Source organism: Ranitomeya variabilis, chromosome 5 (assembly GCF_051348905.1).
Source record: "Ranitomeya variabilis isolate aRanVar5 chromosome 5, aRanVar5.hap1, whole genome shotgun sequence".
NCBI classification, from domain to species: domain Eukaryota; kingdom Metazoa; phylum Chordata; class Amphibia; order Anura; family Dendrobatidae; genus Ranitomeya; species Ranitomeya variabilis.
In genome coordinates this window covers 133338631-133360845 of record NC_135236.1, presented here as the reverse complement: position 1 = coordinate 133360845, position 22215 = coordinate 133338631, and the positions used below count along the sequence as shown (strand labels likewise).

The window sequence follows — 22215 nt, the reverse complement described above, 5'->3', positions numbered from 1 at the left end:
ATAAAATATAGGGGGACCCACGTCATTTTTTTGGGGGGGTCCCCCTATGTTAATAGCACGTAAAGGCTACGCAGACAGCTGCGGGCTGATATTCATAGCATGCTACAAATATTGGCCCCTGGCCGTCGGCTTTCCCCCTCTGGCGCAGAAAATTGCACGGGAGCTCACGCTGTTTTTTTCTTTTTTTTTTTTAATTCAACACTCATTAAGGCCTCTTTCACACTTGCGTTGGTACGGGTCCGTCGCTATGCGTCGAGCCGACGTACCGACGCACGTTGTGAAATTTGTGCACGACGTGGGCAGCGGATGCAGTTTTTCAACGCATCCGCTGCCAATTCTAAAGTCCGGGGAGGAGGGGGCGGAGTTTCAGCGGCGCATGCGCGGTAGAAAATGGCAGACGCGACAGACAAAAAAAAGTTCACTTGAACGTTTTTTCGCGCTGACGGTCCGCCAAAACACGACGGATCCATTGCACAACGGACGTTACGTGTGGCCACCCGTCTCGATCCGTCGCTAATACAAGTCTATAGGTAAAAAAAACGCATCCTGCGAGCACATTTGCAGGATCCGTTTTTTCCCAAAACGACGGATTGCTAAAAACGCAAGTGTGAATGTAGCCTTAGAAACATTGGCCTTTCTATTATATATCTATGGATATATCTATCTATAGATAAATAGAAGTATCTATCCATATATCTGGCTGCTTTCACACATCAGGTTTTTGACGTCAGGCACAATCCGGTGAGTTTTGCAAAAAACTGATCCGTTTTTCCCCGCCGGATCAGTTTTTTTTCAGCCGGATCCGCTTTTTTCAAAACTCGCCGGATTGTGCCTGATGGCAAAAACCTGATGTGTGAAAGCAGCCAGATATATGGATAGATACATCTATGCATCTATAGATATATCTATCTATAAATATATCTATAGATAGATATATATTCAAAAAAGCAGGCAGCACTCCATTTTCTTAAAGTATGCAGGATTTTAATGAACCCACATGTGTCTGCGACGTTTCGGCTCAACTGAGCCTTTCTCAAGCAGTGAGTGTTACATCTTAGTGCATATATATATAGACAATCCCATCATCCAATTAAAGTGCCATATTTGATCCTGTTATTATACATATTCACGTTAATTACATAAAGTGCTTTAGTGCTAACAAAGTATCCGGTGTTCATATTTCTTTTGGTGGATTACTAATAATTTACACAGTTGTTCCTGCTTACCTCCGAGGTGACATGCTGTTAATGGGGGATATCGGCGTTCTGAATTGTGTACTGCGCATGTCCCAGCGCTTACTCATACGTAATAAACATGTGTGCGTCTGGAGGCCAATCCATTACAGAGGGTGGTGTTTGGAAACAGGCGCATGCGCTATAACATCTAATAGCGCCATATTGAGTGTGGCAGCCACACAGAGTTCAATTGCCGCCATCTTAGCTGTGGAATATCCTGTTATTAGCGGTAACTCGTTAACACAAGGGAGGACGATTATCTCCATATCCCTTTACACTTACAAGCGCATATATAAAGCACCTATCTCCATCATATTAAAAACTGGCAAGTCTCACATATCACTAAGAGTTGTGGCACAGCCCACATGATACTTCATATCTGTTCAGCTGTATTTTTTATTATCCAGGCGCTTATATTACTAGTTACATCAACCTATTACTACATTCTTTGGGGTAAATACGTGGCTCTCTCAAACAGCATACTTTCGTTGCCGCAAGGACTTTTCCATGCCTTATCCCGCCATGGCCACCAGAACTGGCCTTATTACAGACCATCCTCCAGTGACCAAACAGCGTCAAGAGGGTGCATTAAGCAAAACGTCGCACAGACATGTGGGTTCATTAAAATCCTGCATACTTTAAGAAAATTGAGTGCTGCCTGCTTTTTTGAATATATTGGAGACGACCGGTGGACAGGTGGTCTGGGGGCATTGCACCCGAAGCTAAGTATAGGAGTTGTGCTGTTCCAATTTTTTTGCTATTATAGATATATCCATAGATATATATAATAGAAAGGCCGATAGCGACGGACCTGTACCGACGCAAGTATGAAAGAGGCCTAAGGGTATGTACACGCTGCGGACTGGTGTGCGGATTTTTCCCGCACTGAATTTGATAAATCCGCAGACGCGTTTTTGCTGCGGATTTATAGCAGATTTTCTGCGGATTCTCCGTGGTTTTTGTGCGGAATCTACAGCGGTTTTACACCTGCGGTTTTTAATATGGAGCAGGTGTAAAACCGCTGCAGATTGCGCACAAAGAATTGACATGCTGCGGAAAATAAACCACAGCGTTTCCGCACTTTTTTTTCCCGCAGCATGTGCACAGCAGTTTTTCTTTTCCATAGGTTTACATGGTACTGTACACCGCATGGAAAACTGCTGCGGATCTGCAGTAAAAACCGCAACGTGTGCACATACTTTTAATGAGCGTTTAATTTTAAAAACAAAACTGAAAAAACTGGCTCCCACACAATTTTCTGTGCCAGAGGGGGAAAGCCGACGGCCGGGGGCCAATATTTGTAGCCTGCTATGAATATCAGCCCACAGCTGTCTGCGTAGCCTTTACTGGCTATTAAAATAGGGGGGCCCCCCAAAAAAAATAATGTCGTGGGGCCCCCCTATATTTTATAGCCAGAAAGGCTACGCAGACAGCTGCGGGCTGATATTCATAGCCTAGAGAGGGGCCTTGGATATTGCCCCCCCCCCCCCCGGCTACAAATACCAGTCCGCAGCCACCCCGGCGCCAATTCGGGCACTTAGCCCCTCTCTTCCCACTCCCGTGTAGCGGTGGGATATGGGGTAATAAGGGGTTAATGTCACCTTGCTATTGTAAGGTGACATTAAGACTGGTTAATAACAGAGGCGTCAATAAGACGCCTAACCATTATTAATCCAATAGTAATAAAGGGTTAATAAAACACATACATTAGGAAAAAAGTATTTTAATATTCTTCATTTAACCATACTTACCATACTTCAGCGCCTGCAAAAAACGTAAAATAATAAACTGTATACTACCTTACTATAGTTCTAAGTCTCACTTTATGGCAATTGCTGCGTGGGAAAGATTCTTACAGAGCAATGCCAAAAGTGAGACTAGGGACTATTTTTTTTACAGCGGCGGAGGAATACAGCGCGGAAGGATGCCTTCCTCCGGTCAATGTGTTCCTGGAGCCCCTGGAGAGCGGTCGCATCAGCTGATGCTGCCATTCTCCACGGGAGATCGTCGTGGGACACTCGTGGATTTCTGCGGACAGGGAGTATATTGGTTGTTTGTTATTTTAATATTTTTTAAAGATGGCCCCGGGGGCAGGCACGCACAGAGCCCCGGGGGCAGGCACGCACAGAGCCCCGGGGGCAGGCACGCACAGAGCCCCGGGGGCAGGCACGCACAGAGCCCCGGGGGCAGGCACGCACAGAGCCCCGGGGGCAGGCACGCACAGAGGCCCGGGGGCAGGCACGCACAGAGGCCTGGGGGCAGGCACGCACAGAGGCCCGGGGGCAGGCACGCACAGAGGCCCGGGGGCAGGCACGCACAGAGGCCCGGGGGCAGGCACGCACAGAGCCCCGGGGGCAGGCACGCACAGAGCCCCGGGGGCAGGCACGCACAGAGCCCCGGGGGCAGGCACGCACAGAGCCCCGGGGGCAGGCACGCACAGAGCCCCGGGGGCAGGCACGCACAGAGCCCCGGGGGCAGGCACGCACAGAGCCCCGGGGGCAGGCACGCACAGAGCCCCGGGGGCAGGCACGCACAGAGCCCCGGGGGCAGGCACGCACAGAGCCCCGGCAGGCCCGCCTAGACCCCGCCCGCACACACAGACACGCACAGTGTCCCCCCATGCACCGCCCACACTTCCCCCCTCCGGAACAGGATGTAGAAGGACAGAAAGGGCTTATTTACATTCCGATATTTGTGTCCCATTGACTTGCATTGGTATCAGGTATCGGTATTGGAGATATCCGATATTTTTTGGATATCGGCCGATCCAATCCGATAACGATACTTCTGGATATCGGAAGGTATCGCTCAACACTAATGGTGAGCACAATCAGCCCCCAGGTGCTTCACAGGAGTTTATAAAGTTGAGCCATGGGGAAAAAAAATTTCCCCACAACAATGTTTTTAGCATTAAATTTTGCATTTTCATAAGGGTAAAAGGAGAAATTGCACCATACAAATTGTTGTGCAATTTCTCCCAAGTACGCTGATACTCTATAACTTGGGGAAAACTACTTTTGAGGCACAGTGCAAAGCTCAGAAGGGAAGAAGCGACATATTGCAGTTTAGATTTTGGGGAATGGTTTGGGGGTGCCATGTCACATTGGCAGAGCCCCTGACGTGCCAGAACAACAGAAACCCCCTGTAATTGAACTCATTTTTCAAACTACACTCCCCAATTAATTCATCTAGTGGTGCAGTGATCATATTGACACCAAATGTGCCTCACAGAATTTTATACCATTGAGCGGGAATAAAGAATAAATTACATTTTTACCACTAAACTGTTTAACCCCTTAGTGACAGAGCCAATTTGCTGCTTAATGACCAAGCCAATTTTTACAAATCTGACCACTGTCAATTTAGGTGGTTATAACTCTACAATGTTTCTATGGATCCCACTGATTCAGTGTTTGTTTTTTCGTGACATATTGTACTTCACGTTAGAGGTAAAATTTTCTTCGATACGACTTGCATTTATTTATGAAAAAAATGAAAATATGGCAAAAATGTAGAAAATTTTGCAATTTTCAAACTTTGAATTTTTATGCCCTTAAATTAGAGTGGCATCACACAAAATCTATCTATATATCTATAAAAATCTCTTAAGCTGTGTATGTATGTATGTATATCAAGCCCCGCCCACTTCACATAGCCCCGCCCACTCCACATGCAAAGATCCGTCCACACGGCCCACGTTGTTAGCGCACATGGGCGGAGACACATTCACCTCGAAAGCCACACTGCAAAACTCAACGGCTGCGACGTCCCATCTGCTGCCAGCTACAGTCAGGGCAGCTGCCTTCAGAGTATCAGTGTGCGGCAGGCACAAGCCACATCTAGCTCCGTCGTATCTACAATGGAGCATGCGCGCGACGGGCAAAGAGTGGATCTGATTTGCTTTTTGATTTTAAACGCCTCCAGTTTCCAGTTCGACTGGAATTTGCAATATCCATTAACAAGGCTGAGGGACAGTCCTTAAAAGTAGTAGGGATCGATTTGCAATCTTCATGCTTTTCTCATGGTCAACTTTACGTGGTCTGTTCAAGAGTTGGAACTGCCAAAAATCTGTTCATCTTTGCACCGGAAGGAAAAAAATGTTGTTTATCAAAAGACTCTTGAATGAGTTGAAAATAAAATACTATCAATACTTGGGTAATCATTTAGTTAATTTGTGTTGCAAATCTGTCGTGTTGAATATATGATGTGAAATGTTTATCTGCAATATAATCATTATAATTTGTCATAACTAACCACAGTTAGTTACTATGCCCGAACAAAGCCGGGCTCTTCAGCTAGTACTTAATAAATAACATTTCCCACATGTCTACTTTACATCCGCACAATTTTGGAAACTATTTTTTGTTAGGAAGTTAGACGGGTTTAAAGTTGATCAGTGATTTCTCATTTTTCCAACATTTACAAAATTTATTTTTTTATTTATTTTTTTTTAAATGACTTTGGGGGGGTCAAGATTACAGAAAATACCCAAAAGTGACACCATTCTAAAAAACTGCACCCCTCAAGGTGAGCAAAACCACATTCAAGAAGTTTATTAATACTTCAGGTGCTTCATGAGAATTAAAGCAATGTGGAAGGAAAAAATTAACATTTTCCATTTTTTCATAATTAACTTTGGAACCATTTTATTTTTATTTTCATGAGTATCAGGAGAAAAAGAACCACAAAATTTGTTGTGGAATTTCTCCCGAGTATGCCGATACCCCATATGTGGGGGAAAGCCACAGTTTGGGTGCATGGCAGGGCTCAGAAGGGAGGGAGCACCGTTTGATTTTTTGAACGCAAAATTGGCTGGAATCAATGGTGGCGGCTATGTCGCATTTGGAGACCCCCTGATGTACCAAAACAGTGGAAACCCCCAAATTCTCACCTAAGCCCACGCCCAACCCCAGACCACCCCACCCCCAATGGAAAAATGGAAATATGTAAAAAAAAATTATTTCTTTATTTTGCCCTAACTAAGGGGGTGATAAAATGGGGTTTTATTTACTATTTTTTTATTTTGATCACTGTGATAGTGTCTATCAGAGTGATCAAAATTAACCAATGAGAAAATGTTCCTATTGTTGCCGGGTGCTGGCCTGCAGATCTCAGCAGGCGCACTGTGCATGATCCCGCCATTTTCTCCCGGAAGATGATGTCGGCCGCCTGAGGGGGCATGCAGGGACACCACAGGTACCGGGGTGTGCGGGGGACCCCATTTCTTTCTACTCTGATGTGCGATCACATCAGAGGAGAAATTAAGTGGACAATGTGACTTTTTTGTGGTCGCCGTTCTACCGTTAACGGAAATTGCAACACCGGGGTCGGTAAAAACCAACCCGAATCGTGATCTCTGGAGTCTCAGCTACCCCTGTTAGCGGAGACCCCGGAGAAATTCCGACGCTGGGTGGCGCTATAACCTTAAACCTCAGCGCCATTAAAAAGCGGCGCTGTGGTTTAAGTACCCTTAACTGACACCCTTAAAAGGTGTATCAGCAGTCATTAAGGGGTTAAGCCCCAAGTTTTTAATTTTCCTAAGAGTTAATAGGAGAAATTTTTTTTTTTACATAAAATGGAGGTCCATTATTTCCTGAGTGCGCTAATACCCTACATGTAATTGGGAAATACGTTTCAGGCACAGTGCAATGCTCAGAAGGGAAGAAGCGCCATATTATAGTGCAGATGTTACTGTTATGGTTTGTGGGTGCCATGACCCACTGGGAGAGCCCCTGAGGTGTCAACACAGCAGAACCCCTCACAAATGACCCCATTTTACAAACTGCACCTCTCAAACAATTCATCTAGGTGTGCAGTGATCACATTGACAACATTGGTGTATCACAGAATTTGTGATCCATTCACTATTCAGCATTGTCCTTTTCAGAAGTGCAGAAAATTGTGGCGGACTGCACTTTTGTGCACGCCTAAAAAGACGGACACAGCCTTACTTTCGATCTTTGGAAGGTAGAATTAACAAATCAACAGCAGGTGAAGAAATGGTTTTATTTGTTTATTAAGCAATTAGACAACTTTATTCTTCGGGTTGGTATTATAGCGATATCAGATTTATATCAGGTTTCTGTTTGGCTGCTGTCACACACTAAAAGACTATTGCAAAAACTAGGAGCCATCGTTTTTTAGAGATGGGCAGACACCTGGATGTTCAGGTCCGGCGGGTTTGGGTCCAAGTACTACTCTGGTACCCCATTCACTTGAACAGCCAGTGTTTTCTGTGCTGTCATGGTTTCTCACGGTGCTAGCAGAGATCTCACCGAGGTCACAGCAGTTCAGCCCAGCAGAGGACGCAGCCTTAGTGACCGGAGGTAACCTCGATTAGGTCACTGCCGGTCACTGAGGCTGCGCTCGCAGCAGTTCAGTCACCTGTGATTCTCAACCTGGACGGGCGCATCTTGGCAACGTCCAGGTTGAAAAGGTTTTTTCCCCCAGACATGGATTACGGCTTGGGATAGAACAATGGATAGGTGACGGATATTGTTTTTTTTTTTTAATTTTAGTTTTATCACAGGAGAACAAGGGCTTCGGTGAAATAGGAGTTTGGTGAGTATAATGGTGTTTGTTTTTTTTAAATAAATAAAACTGTTTAGCCTCATTTCTAATAAAGGACTTTATTTACCATATAACTATAGGATTAGTAATGGATAGGTGTCTCAGACGCCTCTCCATTAGTAATCCGTGGCTTGATGTTACCTGACAATAGAAAGGTGACATCAACCCCACAAATATTAACCCCACTTGCCACCGCTACAGGTCAAAGCGCCAGAACTAGCGCCTTTTCTGGGCAGCTGCGAGCTGCTATTTTTAGGCTTGGGGGGCAAATATCCGTGGCCCATTACCAGCCTGAAAACACCAGCCCCCAGCTGTCTGCCTTATCAAGGCTGGTTGTCAAAAGTGGGGGGACCCCACAACGTTTTTTTAATTATTAAAAATAATAAAAAAAACAGCATGTGGACCCCTCTATTCTTGATAACCAGCCTTGTTGAAGCTGACAGATGAGTGTTGCAGCCCCCAGCTGTGAGGTTTGCCTGGTAGGTTATCAAAAACACAGGGGAACCCAGTTTACTTTTAACTCATTTATTTACAGCACAGGAGACGGCTAATGAATAAATCCATCAGCCGCTTCTGCTCTCGCTGTTATTAGCGGCAGCAGGTGTCTGATGATGGGCGCTATAGTCCCATCAGCTGACACCAGTGCCCGGAGGTAAACTTTATACCTGTGATCACAGCTGAGCGCTCACGATGTGCTTTGACAGCATGGGAACCACGGCTCTCTGATCGAAGGGGATGATTTCACCGGCGATCAGAAGGGGTGTTTGCCGCGCCACCATGCACATGACAGCACGACAAACACCCTGTGTTCGGGCAGCCAAACTCGAACAGTAACACGGAATTCCTGGTGAAGTCAAAAAGGAAAAAAAAATCACCAGCTCACCTGCAGCAGCATGCGACGTGTGGAAGCACGGAACCCATGTAGTCTCGCGTGCGGTGATCAAAAAATAGGTGTTCCAGCTTCTTATAAAATTCAACTTTATTTATCAAAATTAAGAAGGAAGATTATGACAGACATGATAAATGGCAACGCGTTTCGAACACAAAGTATCCTTTGCAAAAAAGGCAAATGCAATTCTGAGCTGTATTAACAGAGCCATACAGTCTAGATCACGTGAAGTCATTATTGCCCTCTACTCCTCTTTGGTCAGACCTCATCTAGAACACTGTGTCCAGTTTTGGGCACCGCATTTTTAAAAAAAACACATCAACAAACTTGAGTAAGTTCAGAGAAGAGTGACCAGAATGGTGACCGGTCTGCAAACCATGTCCTATGAGTAACGGTTAAAGGTTTTTGGAATGTTTAGCTTGAAAAGAAGAAGACAGAGGAGACTTAATAGCGGTCTACAAATATCTCAAGGGCTGTCACAGAGTAGAGGGATCATCTTTATTCTCATTTGTACGTGGGATGAAACTGAATGGGAGGACACATTAGATATTAGAAAAAAACTTTTTGACAGGGTGGTCAATGAGTGGAGCAGGCTGCCACGAGAGGCGACGAGTTCTCCTTCCATGGAAGTCTTCAGAGACTGGACAGACATCTGTCTGGTATGATTTAGTGAATCCAGCTTTGGCAGGGGGTTGGACCAAATGACCCAGGAGGTTCCTTACAACTCTACCATTTTATGATTCTAAGACACTTATGGCATTGTCTATTGGTCATAAGTGGCTTGACACAAGGAATGTGTCACTTGTAGCCAATGTCCTGGATACGTCTGTGTATGGTGGCTCTTGAAGCAATGACTCCAGCAGCAGTCCACTCCTTGTGAATCTCCCCCAAATTTTTTAATGGCCTTTTCTTAATCCTTTCAAGGCTGCGGTTATCCCAGTTGCTTGTGCACCTTTTTCTACCACATTTTTCCTTCCACTCAACTTTCCTTTAGTATGCTTGGATACAGCACTCTGAAGAGTCAGCTTCTTTAGCAATGACCTTTTTTGATTTACCCTCCTTATGGAGTGTGTCACTGACTGCCTTCTGGACATTGTCAAGTCAGCAGTCTTCCCCATGATTGTGGAGCCTACTGAACAGACTAAGGGATCTTGTTAAATGATTAGGAAGCCTTTGCAGAGCCTTTGCAGGTGTTTTTTGTTAATTATTCTAATTTACTGAGTTAATGACTTTTGGGTTTTCATTGGCTGTACGCCATAATGATCAACAATAACAGAAATAAACACTTCAAATAGATCACTCTGTCTGTAATGACTACATAATATAAGAGTTTCACTTTTTGTATTGAAGGACTGAAATTCACTTTTTGATGATATTCTAATTTAGTGAGAAGCACCTATATCTTAGAGAAATTTGCTTCTTTCTCTGCCAGAATTGATCAGTCATTATCAAAAGTCTCAATTCTGAGGTAAAAATCTGTATTCAGTGAAGACTTTCCCATCACTGAGATGAGAGTCTTTTCAGTAGCCACTGCCATCTCCTATGTCCTTGCTCGGCTTTACACAATACATTTGGTGCACAGTCAGTATTGCACTTTGTTTCATCTTTCAAAATAAGCTTTTTGCATAGTAGGTATGAAACGTTTGAGTCTGGTGTGTCCATAACAGTGTGAAGGAATGCACGCATGTCTAATTTCAGAGTTTGGAAAATAAATGATATGGGGGGGCATCTTCTGTGCATATATCCATTTGTGTTTTTATTCAAAGCGATCTATGTGCATAGCCTTCAGTAACGGTGGGAAAGTTAAAAAAGTCAGATTAATTCCTTTATGTGCTGAGGTTTATGGACAGACAGGGGAGAGCTGTAGTGCAACAAAGTCTGCTTTGCCTGGACTCTTCTCAGCACAGATACAGCCATTCATGACAACTGGAACATTTCAAAATTTTCCTCGCCACAGAAAATTCAGGACGTTAAAAGTTTAAAAGTTATTTTCAGCCAAGGAAAAAAAAAGGCAGAAAACCTTCTACAATATTTGTTTTTGCATTAAAGAGCCATTTCCAACATTTAACATTCTCACCTATCCAAAGGATAGGTGATAGACAACTTTTAGATCTTTGAGGGCATGACCTCAGGAACCCCCACCGATCCCACTAATAGGAATATGGAAGGAAAGACAAGCCTGGGGAGCTGCAGGCCATACATGCACAATATCAATATGCATACACGTTCATTGAAAATAATTGTATTACAGTACAAAGAGCACATTTAGAAGGCTCACCATTAGTGATGAGCGAGTGTACTCTTTGCTCGGGTTTTCCCAAGCACGCTCAGGTAACCTCCGTGTATTTGTTAGCGTTCGGAGATTTAGTTTTCATCACGGCAGCTGAATGTTTTACAGCTATTAGCCAGGCTGAGTACATGTGGGGGTTGCCTGGTTGCTAGGTAATCCCCACATGTAATCAAGCTGGCTAATAGCTGTAAATCATGCTGCTGAGGCGATGAAAACTTAATCTCCGAGCAGTCATAAATACTCGGAGACCACCTGAGCGTGCTCTGGAAAACTCGAGCAAGGAGTATACTCGCTCATCACTACTCACCACAAAAAAAAAACAAAAAAAACACATTCCATACTGTATTGGAAGAAATTGTGGAACGTCATTTTACTTTTTTGTACCTTAAGACAATCACTAGAATAAAACTCTGAAATGATCCTGCAGAATAGAGCAGTGGCCATGCCATTGTTCTATGAAAAGCTATGGAATTGCAAATGTCCATAATTGTAGCTCCTTTTGCACCACTCCACATGCTCTGTGCTTCCTTGGGGTAACTTCCCATGGAGTTACCAGCAAATTCAGAGTAATTGTTTCCAAGGCACCAGAGAGATAATTCTATTTATTCATCCAAAATGCATCATAAAAGCTGGAACTTTACAGCTATTTACAAACACCGGAGGCAGATTCAAAGAACGTGGACTACATCAGACCAGAGTAGCAACATTTTGCGCAATAACTGGGGAACAAAGGAGTGTCTATTGCCTTTATATCTGTCTTTTTAGGTCTTTCAGGTATCCTTTTCTGGACTACTTCGGATTAGTTGGACTACATCGGACCTGCATGGAGTGTTTTTTTTTTCTTTAAATTAATTGGTGAACAAGGGACAGCGTAGCTAAGTCTCTATTCAAATAAAGTATTTTTTTATTATCAGCTTAGGAATAGGGGTGTTTGATCAGACTCCTCTCCATTACTAATCCCAAGAGTTAATGGCAAGTGTTTTTTTTGACAAATCACAGCTGTCATCAACACCAACTACCATTACCCCGATTGCTACCGCACCAGGACAAATCAGTAAGAGCCAGGCAAAGCACCAGAATTGGTGCATCTAATGTGATGCACCAATTTTGGGGAAGCTGCAGGCTGTATTTTTAGACTAGGAAAGGCACAATAACCAAGGACCTTCCCAGCCTGAAATCAGCCCCCAGGTGTGTGCTTTAACTTGACTGGTTATTAAGAATAGGGGGGACCCCATGTCATTTTTATTTATTTATTAAAACAAGGCTAACAACACCAGCGTAAATGCACTTACAATGCATATGGTTTTTTTTCCCAACTCTGCATAATAACACTTTTAAAAAAATTATGAGTGAGGGCTGCATGATACTGTTCATATGGTGGAGGATGTATGAAGCCCTAAAAAGGACTTTTGATTTAATGGTGCAGCAGCGGTATACAAGTACTGCAATAGCAATGAAACACTGCATATATGCCTTCTCCAATCTAAACTCTCACACCAAGATCAACTTTCCCTAAACTGCTTCCAGTGGAGAGTGTACTGACTATCGAGTTACTGGGCCTTATAATGCGGGGGACCAATCACAGTAATGCCAGTAGCCAAGATGGCTACGGCATTACCGTATGGCAGGCACTCAGAGCATGTTTATTGGTTGTCTATGAGCCACAAAACGTGGGAGCCGTGGACTCTAGCATGGTGCTCGAGCACATACGAATATCGATTGAGCAATGAGCATACCCAAGCACCCCAATCGTTCGAGTAGTGGTGAGCACATTCATTCATCACTTAATCATGAATTAAGGTTTTTTTATTTAATCCCATTGCCACAGGTGTAATAAAAACCAGTCCTAGCAATGCAGTCTGTTTATACGAATCTTTGTGAAATAGCTTATTCTGTAGAGCTCACTGAATTCAAGCATGGTATTTTCAGAGAAGGCCACTATTGTAACAAGTCAGATCATGACACTTCTTATTCTTATCTCTTAAACATTCCACAATTAACAATAAGTGTATCATTGAAAAATGGAAGTGCTTAGGAGACAAGCCGTTAGATAAAATGCATCTGGTTGCCTTTTTAATATTTACTGAATGCAAGTTTATGTACCTTTAAAACTAAAAATCTTCTCCAAAACCTGGAATGATTCTATGATTTTATAAATATGTTTAAAATGTTAACTGATGTGTAACCAGCCATTCACAAATATACATGATCCAGCACAAACCGCAGCACAGCCTCTGAATGAGTATATATAAAAATGTACAGCTTGTTATTACATTTAGACAGTAAAATCAAAAATAACTGCGTGCAAGAACCACCCTTTAAGAAGGAACTCATTTAACATTATTGGAAAGTCATTCAAGGTGAATACCTGAAGACGCTGCTTTAGATAATGCCAAGGGGGGTGTACAGCTGTCAGAGTAAAGGGGGGGGGGGGTATACGTAATAGAAATGTAAGGTTACCACATTCTGGTTTGTTTCACGCATGTTTCTTTACTCCTTGTTTTATAGTTTTATTTCCTTCAGTCTGATTCTACAGTGTGCACATTCCAAAAAGAAAAAACATTGCATAGAAAGGAGTGTCCAAACTTTTGAATAATACTTTACCATTAAAGACACAAAGTTCTATGGAAGTCACAGTTTATACAGAGCTGTAATATAACCATGTGCAGTTACCCGAAGTTGCGTAAAATAAAACAAGCAACTATGGATGTAACTGAATCAGCAGGATAAAAGGTCTCAACTTAGCAAATATACCGTATCTATATTAGATGGGATCTCACAGAAATGGTGATTTCAGAGGAATTGCTGTAAATCGGTTATATACAGTTGGCGTTGTTTGCCTGCGCACTGAAGTGGCCTCTCGCGCGTGTGCAGTATGTTTTGCCAAACAGTGGGCAAAGTATAAAAGTCATTATTGTGCATTGCTCCATTTTACATTACGTTCTGTGCCCAGGAAGTCTTGCCATGCAAGGGGGCATAGAACGTAATGAAAAATGCAGGCGCATGCGCAATAGTAATTTTATGCTTTGACCACAGTTGGGCAAAGCATACTGCGCAGGCACTAGAGGCCAATTCAATGCGCAGGTGCAGAAACTGTACGGGATCTGTGCTATTCACAAATCTTGTTACGTAAAGAACGCCAAGGAGCGAGGGGAGAGACGGCAAATAGGCCCCACCCATTGGACCGGTAATTTACATAGGAAAACGGAGAGATTACAAAGGTATTTTCTCAGCAAAGGTTGGGAATCGGGGGATATGAAAGGTACTGCTGTAATGCAGAGCTCAGGCACAATTGAACCATATTTTTATCTCAAATCGAAAAAAAGGGGTGACAGACTCCCTTTAAGGAAATGCACCTTCCCGATGAGTTAATGAAAAAGTTGAAATTTTCCTCAAGAGTTTCCTGATGTGGTTTTGGAGAGTATAAAAAAAAAAAGTTTTCCTGAAGTATTCTTTGCAACTTTTTTTTTAGTGTCTACTTTGGGGAGGTTTCCTTCAGGATCCACTTTGAAGAAGCGGCATTCAATTTTTTTCAAAACATTTTTAAGAAAAATCAAAAGCTCACAAACTTTTCTAATGCACAACAAGTGGATTTCTTGTACAAAAGTATAGAAAGAAATGGCCAGGATTTTATATTTATCTATAAAGGGCAATGTAGGGTGGCCCAGGGAGAACCACCGGGGAGCGGGGCGGCATTTTCGCCTACATAGGGTGCCAACCTCCGCTGCTTAGCAGGGATCCGGATACCAGGACATAATAGGGATAATTGGTACTTCCCAACTATACTGTCAATTATGGTATAAGACTCCTGGATTTACTTTCCCCCACATTTCTTACGATTTTCCCCTCTTGTTCCAATCTGCTTTTATATATTTGGTGGAGCACCCTTCAGTTCATAAAAATAAATAAAAAAAATATATATATTTTAAAATATTATACACACATATACCGTATATTATATATGTGTGTATGTAATGTAAATATATACCGTATATCTTTTTTGTGGCCCCTATGTGTGGTGTGCTACATTTTAAAACTAGCAATGATGGGGGTGTATTAGGAATTAAGGGAGAGCCCCTGAGGGGGACACCATAGTCGTATTTTAAGGGTGCCAACCTCTGCTGTCAGGCAGGTGTTCAGAGAAGGGTACTAAATAGGGACAATCCAGGATTATTCATTAATATTTTGGTTTTTTAGCTTTGTCACAGTGTGTGTCTTGTCTAGTCCTTTTATAAATGCTTAATAAAGGTTATATTTTAAGTAGGGGTCTTTATATGTGAGCCATTTTATGTACTGGACAACCCCTTTAAACTACAGTTGTCCAGTAGTGGGTAACCCCTTTGAATGCTCACGGTTTCAATATATTTACTTGCAGAAAATTTGTTGCAGGAATTTCTTACAACTTTATAGAATTTCCTGAAATCTTTGCACAAGCCACACAGTCACCCCATGCATGTATGGGAATGGAGCTTTTATTGTCACAAACTTCAATTCCACTCCGTACAACTAGATCATAGCCTGGGGGGGGGTATAAATACATACGCCAGATCAGATACTGCGACATCCAAGACAACAGTAGAATAGCTGCCAAAATAACGGACTTAATAAAGCTGCCTAAAGGCTGGGCTCACACTGTATCTGGTGAGGATTTTACACACCGAGTGCCAAGCTGAAATCTGCACTGTATTTAGGCTATGTGCACACGTTGCGGATTGCAATGCAGATTTTTCAGCGCGGAGTCTGCAAAACTGGCAGGTAAAACGCACTGCGTTTTACCTGCGGATTTAGTGTGGATTTCACCTGAGGTTTAACACCTGCAGATTCCAAATATGGAGCAGGTGTAAAACGCTGCGGAATCCGCACAAAAAATTGACATGCTGCGGAAAATAAACTGAATCTCCGGGTGTTTTTTCCACAGCATGTGCACTGCGGATATTGTTTTCCATACGTTTACATGGTACTGTACAACGCATGGAAAACTGCTGTGGATCCACAACCAAATCCGCAACGTGTGCACATACCCTTAGGGTCCACATTGCAATTTTACAAAATTTACACAGCATAAATTAACACTACCTGCCTGTTTGACCCAGAGCGCGCCTGCGGCTTCCGGTGACATCACATTGACAGCAGCTTCTTTTCCACTCTGCTTTGTTGCTGAGGCTTCTCTGTCATACTGAGTGACAGCAAGCTCCCTGTGGCCTCACTGCGGGGAGCCAACCATCAATCAGCGCGACTTCAGCAATGATGCTCAGTTGACAAAAGTGAAAAAACTGCTCAATTGACGTGAGGTCAAATGAAGTGGCCGAATCGCCAGCAGCAGCGGTCTGTGCCTGCACTGAGCCAGCAGACTTTGGCGCCGTGCAGAACAGGCAGGGAGCAAATGAATTTCTGCACTGGACACAAATTTTTAATCAGAACTTTGTATATTCATTTCAATGGGGTTCCACTTGAAAGATCTTAACCCTATAGGAAAAAATAAGCAAAGTCCCAAATAACCCATAAACTCATCCACTTTTTAAGCGTGTAAAATCTGCCGCAAATATGCAACGCGTGAACCTGGTCTACTGGTTTGATCAGTGTCAGAATTTCAGAGAATGCTGCATCAAACACCATCAGAGTCTGCAATCAATACATGCACCGGGAACAAAAAGTAAGTATGTGCACACGTTAAATATTTGTAGCAGAAATTTCTGCATCTAATAGCAGGAAAAACTCTACGGAAAATAAGCATTTTCTTTCCATGTGTTTTTGTTGCAGATCTTCCCCCCCCCCCACTCATCAATATGGGTGAAATCTGCAGCAAAAGCACTGAAAGAAGGGACATGCTGCAGATTAAATTTGCAAGGAAAAAATAAGCAACATGACATGAGACTTCAGGAATCTCATTCACTTAGCTGGTACTAGGAAATCCTTAAGGATTTGTAGCAAAAGAAACGAACAAAAAAAAACTGCAATGTGTGCACAGACCCCAAGTAACATGCGCCCCCAAACCAATCAGGCTAAGTCAGGCTGTGATCCTACAACAGATCCCACATGTGGGCACATAACCTAAGCGTCATATATATAACCGTCCCATAACGGACAGGGGCAGACGCTCCGCTACTGGGGGCGACATAAGGGCTGCGCGGTCACGGACACGGGGGAATCACAATCATTACAAACCCTTACACTCCGACAATCATATACAAGTGGAGAATAAAGAAAGGATCTTCGAATGTGAGTCGTTCTTACAGATCTAATATATAAAGCTGAATGTGTGTGTGTGTGTATGTATGTATGTATGTATGTCCGGGATTGGCATCTGAACCGTAGCAGCTACAGCCACAAAATTTTGCACAGTCACACGTCTGGACCCCGAGAGCGTCATAGGCTATGTTGTGAGGTGAAATTTTAACCCCGCGCTTTCCAATTCACCAAACAATTTTGCCCCTATCTACATAATGGGGAAAAAGTGAAAGGAAAAGTGTTGGAGGCGTCGCAGCTACAGGCACAAAATTTTGCACAGTCACACGTCTGGACCCTGAGAGCGTCAAAGCTATATTGTGAGGTGAAATTTTAACCCCGCGCTTTCCAAGTCACCAAACAATTTTGCCCCTATCTACATAATGGGGAAAAAATGAAAGGAAAAGTGTTGGAGGCAAATTAACAGCTGCCAGATGTGAACAAGGGGGACTTAAAGAATGACAGCGATGGCACCAAAGAGTATATACTGTACAGTTGCTAAGGTGGGGCCCCAACATGGGATAATCACACCACCACGGGGATATGAACACACACACAAAATGCGCCACACACTACCACGTGCTCGAACACATATACCACCCTCAGTGCACATTTCACCACACATACACCAACCTCGCCACATAAAAGTAGAAACACAAAAGTCGCCGCTCAAAACTCGCCACGCGCAAAACTCTCCACATGCAAAACTCGCCACACGTGCAAAACTCGCCACACGCAAAACTTGCACACGCAGAAAAATTGCCACACGCAGAAAAATTGCCACATGCACAAAAGTTGCAACACATGCAAAAGTTGCCTCACACAAAACTTGCACATACTCAAAAGGCACCACACATAAAACTCGCCACGCGCAAAACTCGCCATGCGCAAAACTTGCTGCACACAACTTGCTACACTAACCTGTCACATGCAACTCGACACACAAAAAGTTGCTACACGCATGTCGCCACACAAAACTCATCTCACAAAAGTCCCTACATGCATGTCGCCACACGCAACTCAACACACACAACTTGACACACGAAACTCGCCCTAAAACACACACAAGTCTGGTATCCTTCAAAAATAAAAATCTGATTAATAAGCAGACAAACTACAAGAGCAACAAATGTACCATATAGGAATCCGGCAGCTGTCAGTCACATGACCAGTCTATTATGTGTATGTGTGAGCTAATATATACTGCCAGGGGGTGGGCTTACTGTTGGCTGGGGATTTATCAGGCTGCCATTTTAGCTTACAAATACTGAGGTAAAAATACTGACCAAATAACGTGTGAACGAGGGCTAATACAGGAGGAGATGGCATACAGCTATATACTATATACAGGAGATGACACACAGGTATATACTATTTACAGGGGAGATGACACACAGGTATATACTATATACAGGAGGAGATGACACACAGATATATACTATATACAGGAGAGATGACACACAGGTATATACTATATAGAGGAGGAGATGACATACAGGTACATACTACATACAGGAGGAGATGACATACAGGTATATACTATATACAGGAGGAGATGACACACAGGTATATACTATATACAGGAGCAGATTACCTACAGGTATATAGTATATACAGGAGGAGATGACACAGGTATATGCTATGTATAGGAGGAGATGACATACAGGTATATACTATATACAGGAGATGACACACAGATATATACTATATATAGGTGAGATGACACACAGGTATATACTATATACAGGAGATTACATACAGGTATATCTAATATATAAAGCTGAATGTGTGTATGTATGTATGTGTGTATGTCCGGGATTGGCATCTGTACCGTCGCAGCTACAGCCACAAAATTTTGCACAGTCACACGTCTGGACCCCGAGAGCGTCATAGGCTATGTTGTGAGGTGAAATTTTAACCCCGCGCGTTCCAATTCACCAAACAATTTTGCTCCTATCTACATAATGGGGAAAAAGTGAAGGGAAAAGTGTTGGAGGAAAATTGACAGCTGCCAGATGTGAACAATGAGGACTTAAAGAATGAGAGCGATGGCGACAAAGAGTATATACCGTACAGTTGCTAAGGTGGGGCCCCGACATGGGATACTCACCACACACGGGGATATGAACACAAACACAAAATGCGCCACACACTACCACGTGCTTGAACACATATACCACCCTCAGCACACATTTCACCACACACACACACCAACCTCGCCACATAAAAGTCGAAACACAAAAGTCACCACTCAAAACTCGCTACATGCAAAACTCGCCATATGCAAAACTAGGCTCACGCAAAACTCGCCACACGTGCAAAACTCACCTCATGGAAAACTCACCTCATGCAAAACTTGCACACACAGAAAAATTGCCACATGTACAAAAGTTGCACCACATGCAAAAGTTGCCTCACACAAAACTTGCACATACTCAAAATGCACCACACATAAAACTCGCCACGCGCAAAACTCGCCATGCACAAATCTTGCTGCACACAACTTGCTACACTAACCTGTCACATGCAACTCAACACACAAAATGTTGCTACACGCATGTCGCCACACAAAACTCATCTCACAAAAGTCGCTACATGCATGTCGCCACACGCAACTCAACACACACAACTTGACACATAAAACTCGCCCTAAAACACACACAAGTCTGGTATTGTCCTTCAAAAATAAAAATCTGATTAATAAGCAAACTACAAGAGCAACAAATGTACCATATAGGAAATACGGCAGCTGTCAGTCACATGACCTGTCTATTATGTGTATGTGTGAGCTAATATATACTGCCAGGGGGGAGGGCTTCCTGTTGGCTGGGGATTTATCAGGCTGCCAATAGCAACCAATCACAGCTCAGCTTCTATTTTGCTACAGTTAATTAACCTGAGCTCTGATTGGTTAATATAGGCAACAAAGACATTCTCAGTATAACAAAGCTAATATATGTTGTGAAATGCTTCTATTTGCTTAGTTTTTGCCTTTTAATAATTACATTTCTATCTATTTGTTTTGTGGTTTTTGTGTGCAGAATAAATTTTTGTTAACACATTCTATTTTGCTAACAGCAGTCATTAACCCGGGCGAAGCCGGGTAGTACAGCTAGTTATTAATATTTTACACATTTATTGAGACCCCCGGGACACAAATGTCTCTGCACCTGGACTGTAACCTAGAAAATCTGCCTGTGTGTAATCACCAACTTTACAGAAAGCCAACGATGACCCACATTCAGGAAATCACAGCCACAAACCCCTCATATAACAATCAGCCGCACACAGGGTTAATAAAAAGACATGAAACAAAGAAGACCCCAACAAGTGTCCCGAAAAGTGATGGAGAGGAGCAGAGAGGAGGCTGCAGGAGAGACCACCAAGGAGCAGATCGGGCACATACGGGCAGGACTGTCTGACATTCCCCAGTGCACAGATGTGCGACATGCAGAAAGCACAGGTCATGTGCGACATCTCCATCAGGCGCAGAAGGTGTTTATGTAAAGGTCGCACAGCTGAGACATTTACCTGAGGCGGTCACTGTACAGAGGAGGAGCGGGGAAAGTTACACAGGGAGAGTATACAGCATGCCGCCAGCACCGGCCGCCCGCCCTCCACCCCTCCTGCCCGGGAACATGCCCACCTGCCCCATGTTCAGGTAGCCGTATTTGGTAGCCAGCTCAGCCGCTTTCTCGGGTCCCCCGGGCACTCGCACAGCCCAATGGTTGGAGTAGACGTTGCGGGGAATGGGAGCCACACAGCCGGGCAGCAGCAGCAGTAAGAGCGGACCTGTGAAGGAGAGCATGTTGGGAGTTACCGGGAAGTCGCCGGGTCCGGTGCCCGCTCACAGGGAGCACTAGGCGGACGTACAGAGTAACTCCCCGGCTCTGCACATCTGCTGGGCGCCGCGCTCCGCCACCCACTATTTGTCAACTCGTCAGCCAATCAAAACGCAGACCTGTACACGGTGCGAATAAGGGGCGGGGTTATGGTGCAGGGCGTGTCTTGGACAGCGTGAGTGGGCGGATACCCGTGGCTGTGCTGAGGAGAACGTGACTTCATTCATAAAAGCGTGTGGGAGCGCGCGCACGTGGGCGAGGAGAAGGCGCGACTGAGGCGCAGCACTGTGCGACATATTAGTGGCGGGGTGTGGGGCATGTGCACACGGAGTTTTCTCCGGCGTATCTTTGGAGTGGGCTCACGTGAAAAATATCCTCGAAACTGCACAGAGGAGCTTGAATGAAAGAGTTTTCCTATTGATTTCTCTTGTAAATCCGCCTTGCTGGTCATAGGTTCAGGGTTTAGAAAACAAATGTGCGAGTCACTGCCTGCGTCTCCTGCTGAGAATCGCTCCAGCACTGAGCAGTCTGAACAGCGACATTAATGCACTAAAGGAAACAAATGGCAAAAACTCTTCAAAATCGCATTAGGAAGTGAAAAACTCCCGAAAGAAGGAGCGTTTCCTGCAGCCACAGTCTCTGCAAAACCATCAGTTGTAAAGCCTCAAAAAAAAGCCAAAAACTGGTTACACGTACAATTGGGGAAATGAGATTTCTATCATCTCATTCACAATTGTGTTTTTCCCTTGTTGTTTTTTTAAGATTTGGTGCGTTTGTTTTAAACCAGAGCATGTCAATTATTTCAGCATTTTTTGTTGCTTTTTATTCATTCAATGAAATGGATAAAAAAGTTGCAAAAACACATGAAAAATGCATCAAAAACGCTCATAACAAACACAGAGGTTCTCCTGCCAACACTCTGGTTTTGATATGGGGAAAAAGCGTGTGATCGTACCCTTCAGGCACAAGTCTCGCGTCTCAATACCCGGCACTGATGACCGCAGTGTGCGGCTGCATGTATTTCTATGCAGCTGAATGCTCTGGTCCGAGTGCCGGTTTAGCCACAGATTATACATTTTCACAAGGGCAAATGGGTAAAAATAGCATCAAAATTTGTCCCACAATTTCTACTGAATGTGGAAATAACCCATATGTGGCTGTACA

The 22215-nt window shown here is 43.7% G+C and overlaps 1 protein-coding gene across 2 annotated transcripts in view; it reads right to left on the bottom strand.

The window, feature by feature from the left end:
- PCSK6 (proprotein convertase subtilisin/kexin type 6) overlaps nt 1–21121 on the bottom strand; it is a 253784-nt gene extending 232663 nt beyond the window's left edge. For both annotated transcript variants that reach the window (XM_077263337.1, XM_077263338.1), the window contains exons 1-2: nt 21083–21121; nt 20856–21001 (exon numbers count right to left, since the gene is read on the bottom strand). In XM_077263337.1, the coding sequence (XP_077119452.1) occupies nt 20856–21001; nt 21083–21107 (171 nt within the window). In that variant the 5' untranslated portion in view covers nt 21108–21121. The remainder of the gene's footprint in view (nt 1–20855; nt 21002–21082) is intronic.
- Between the last annotated feature and the right edge of the window lie 1094 nt (nt 21122–22215).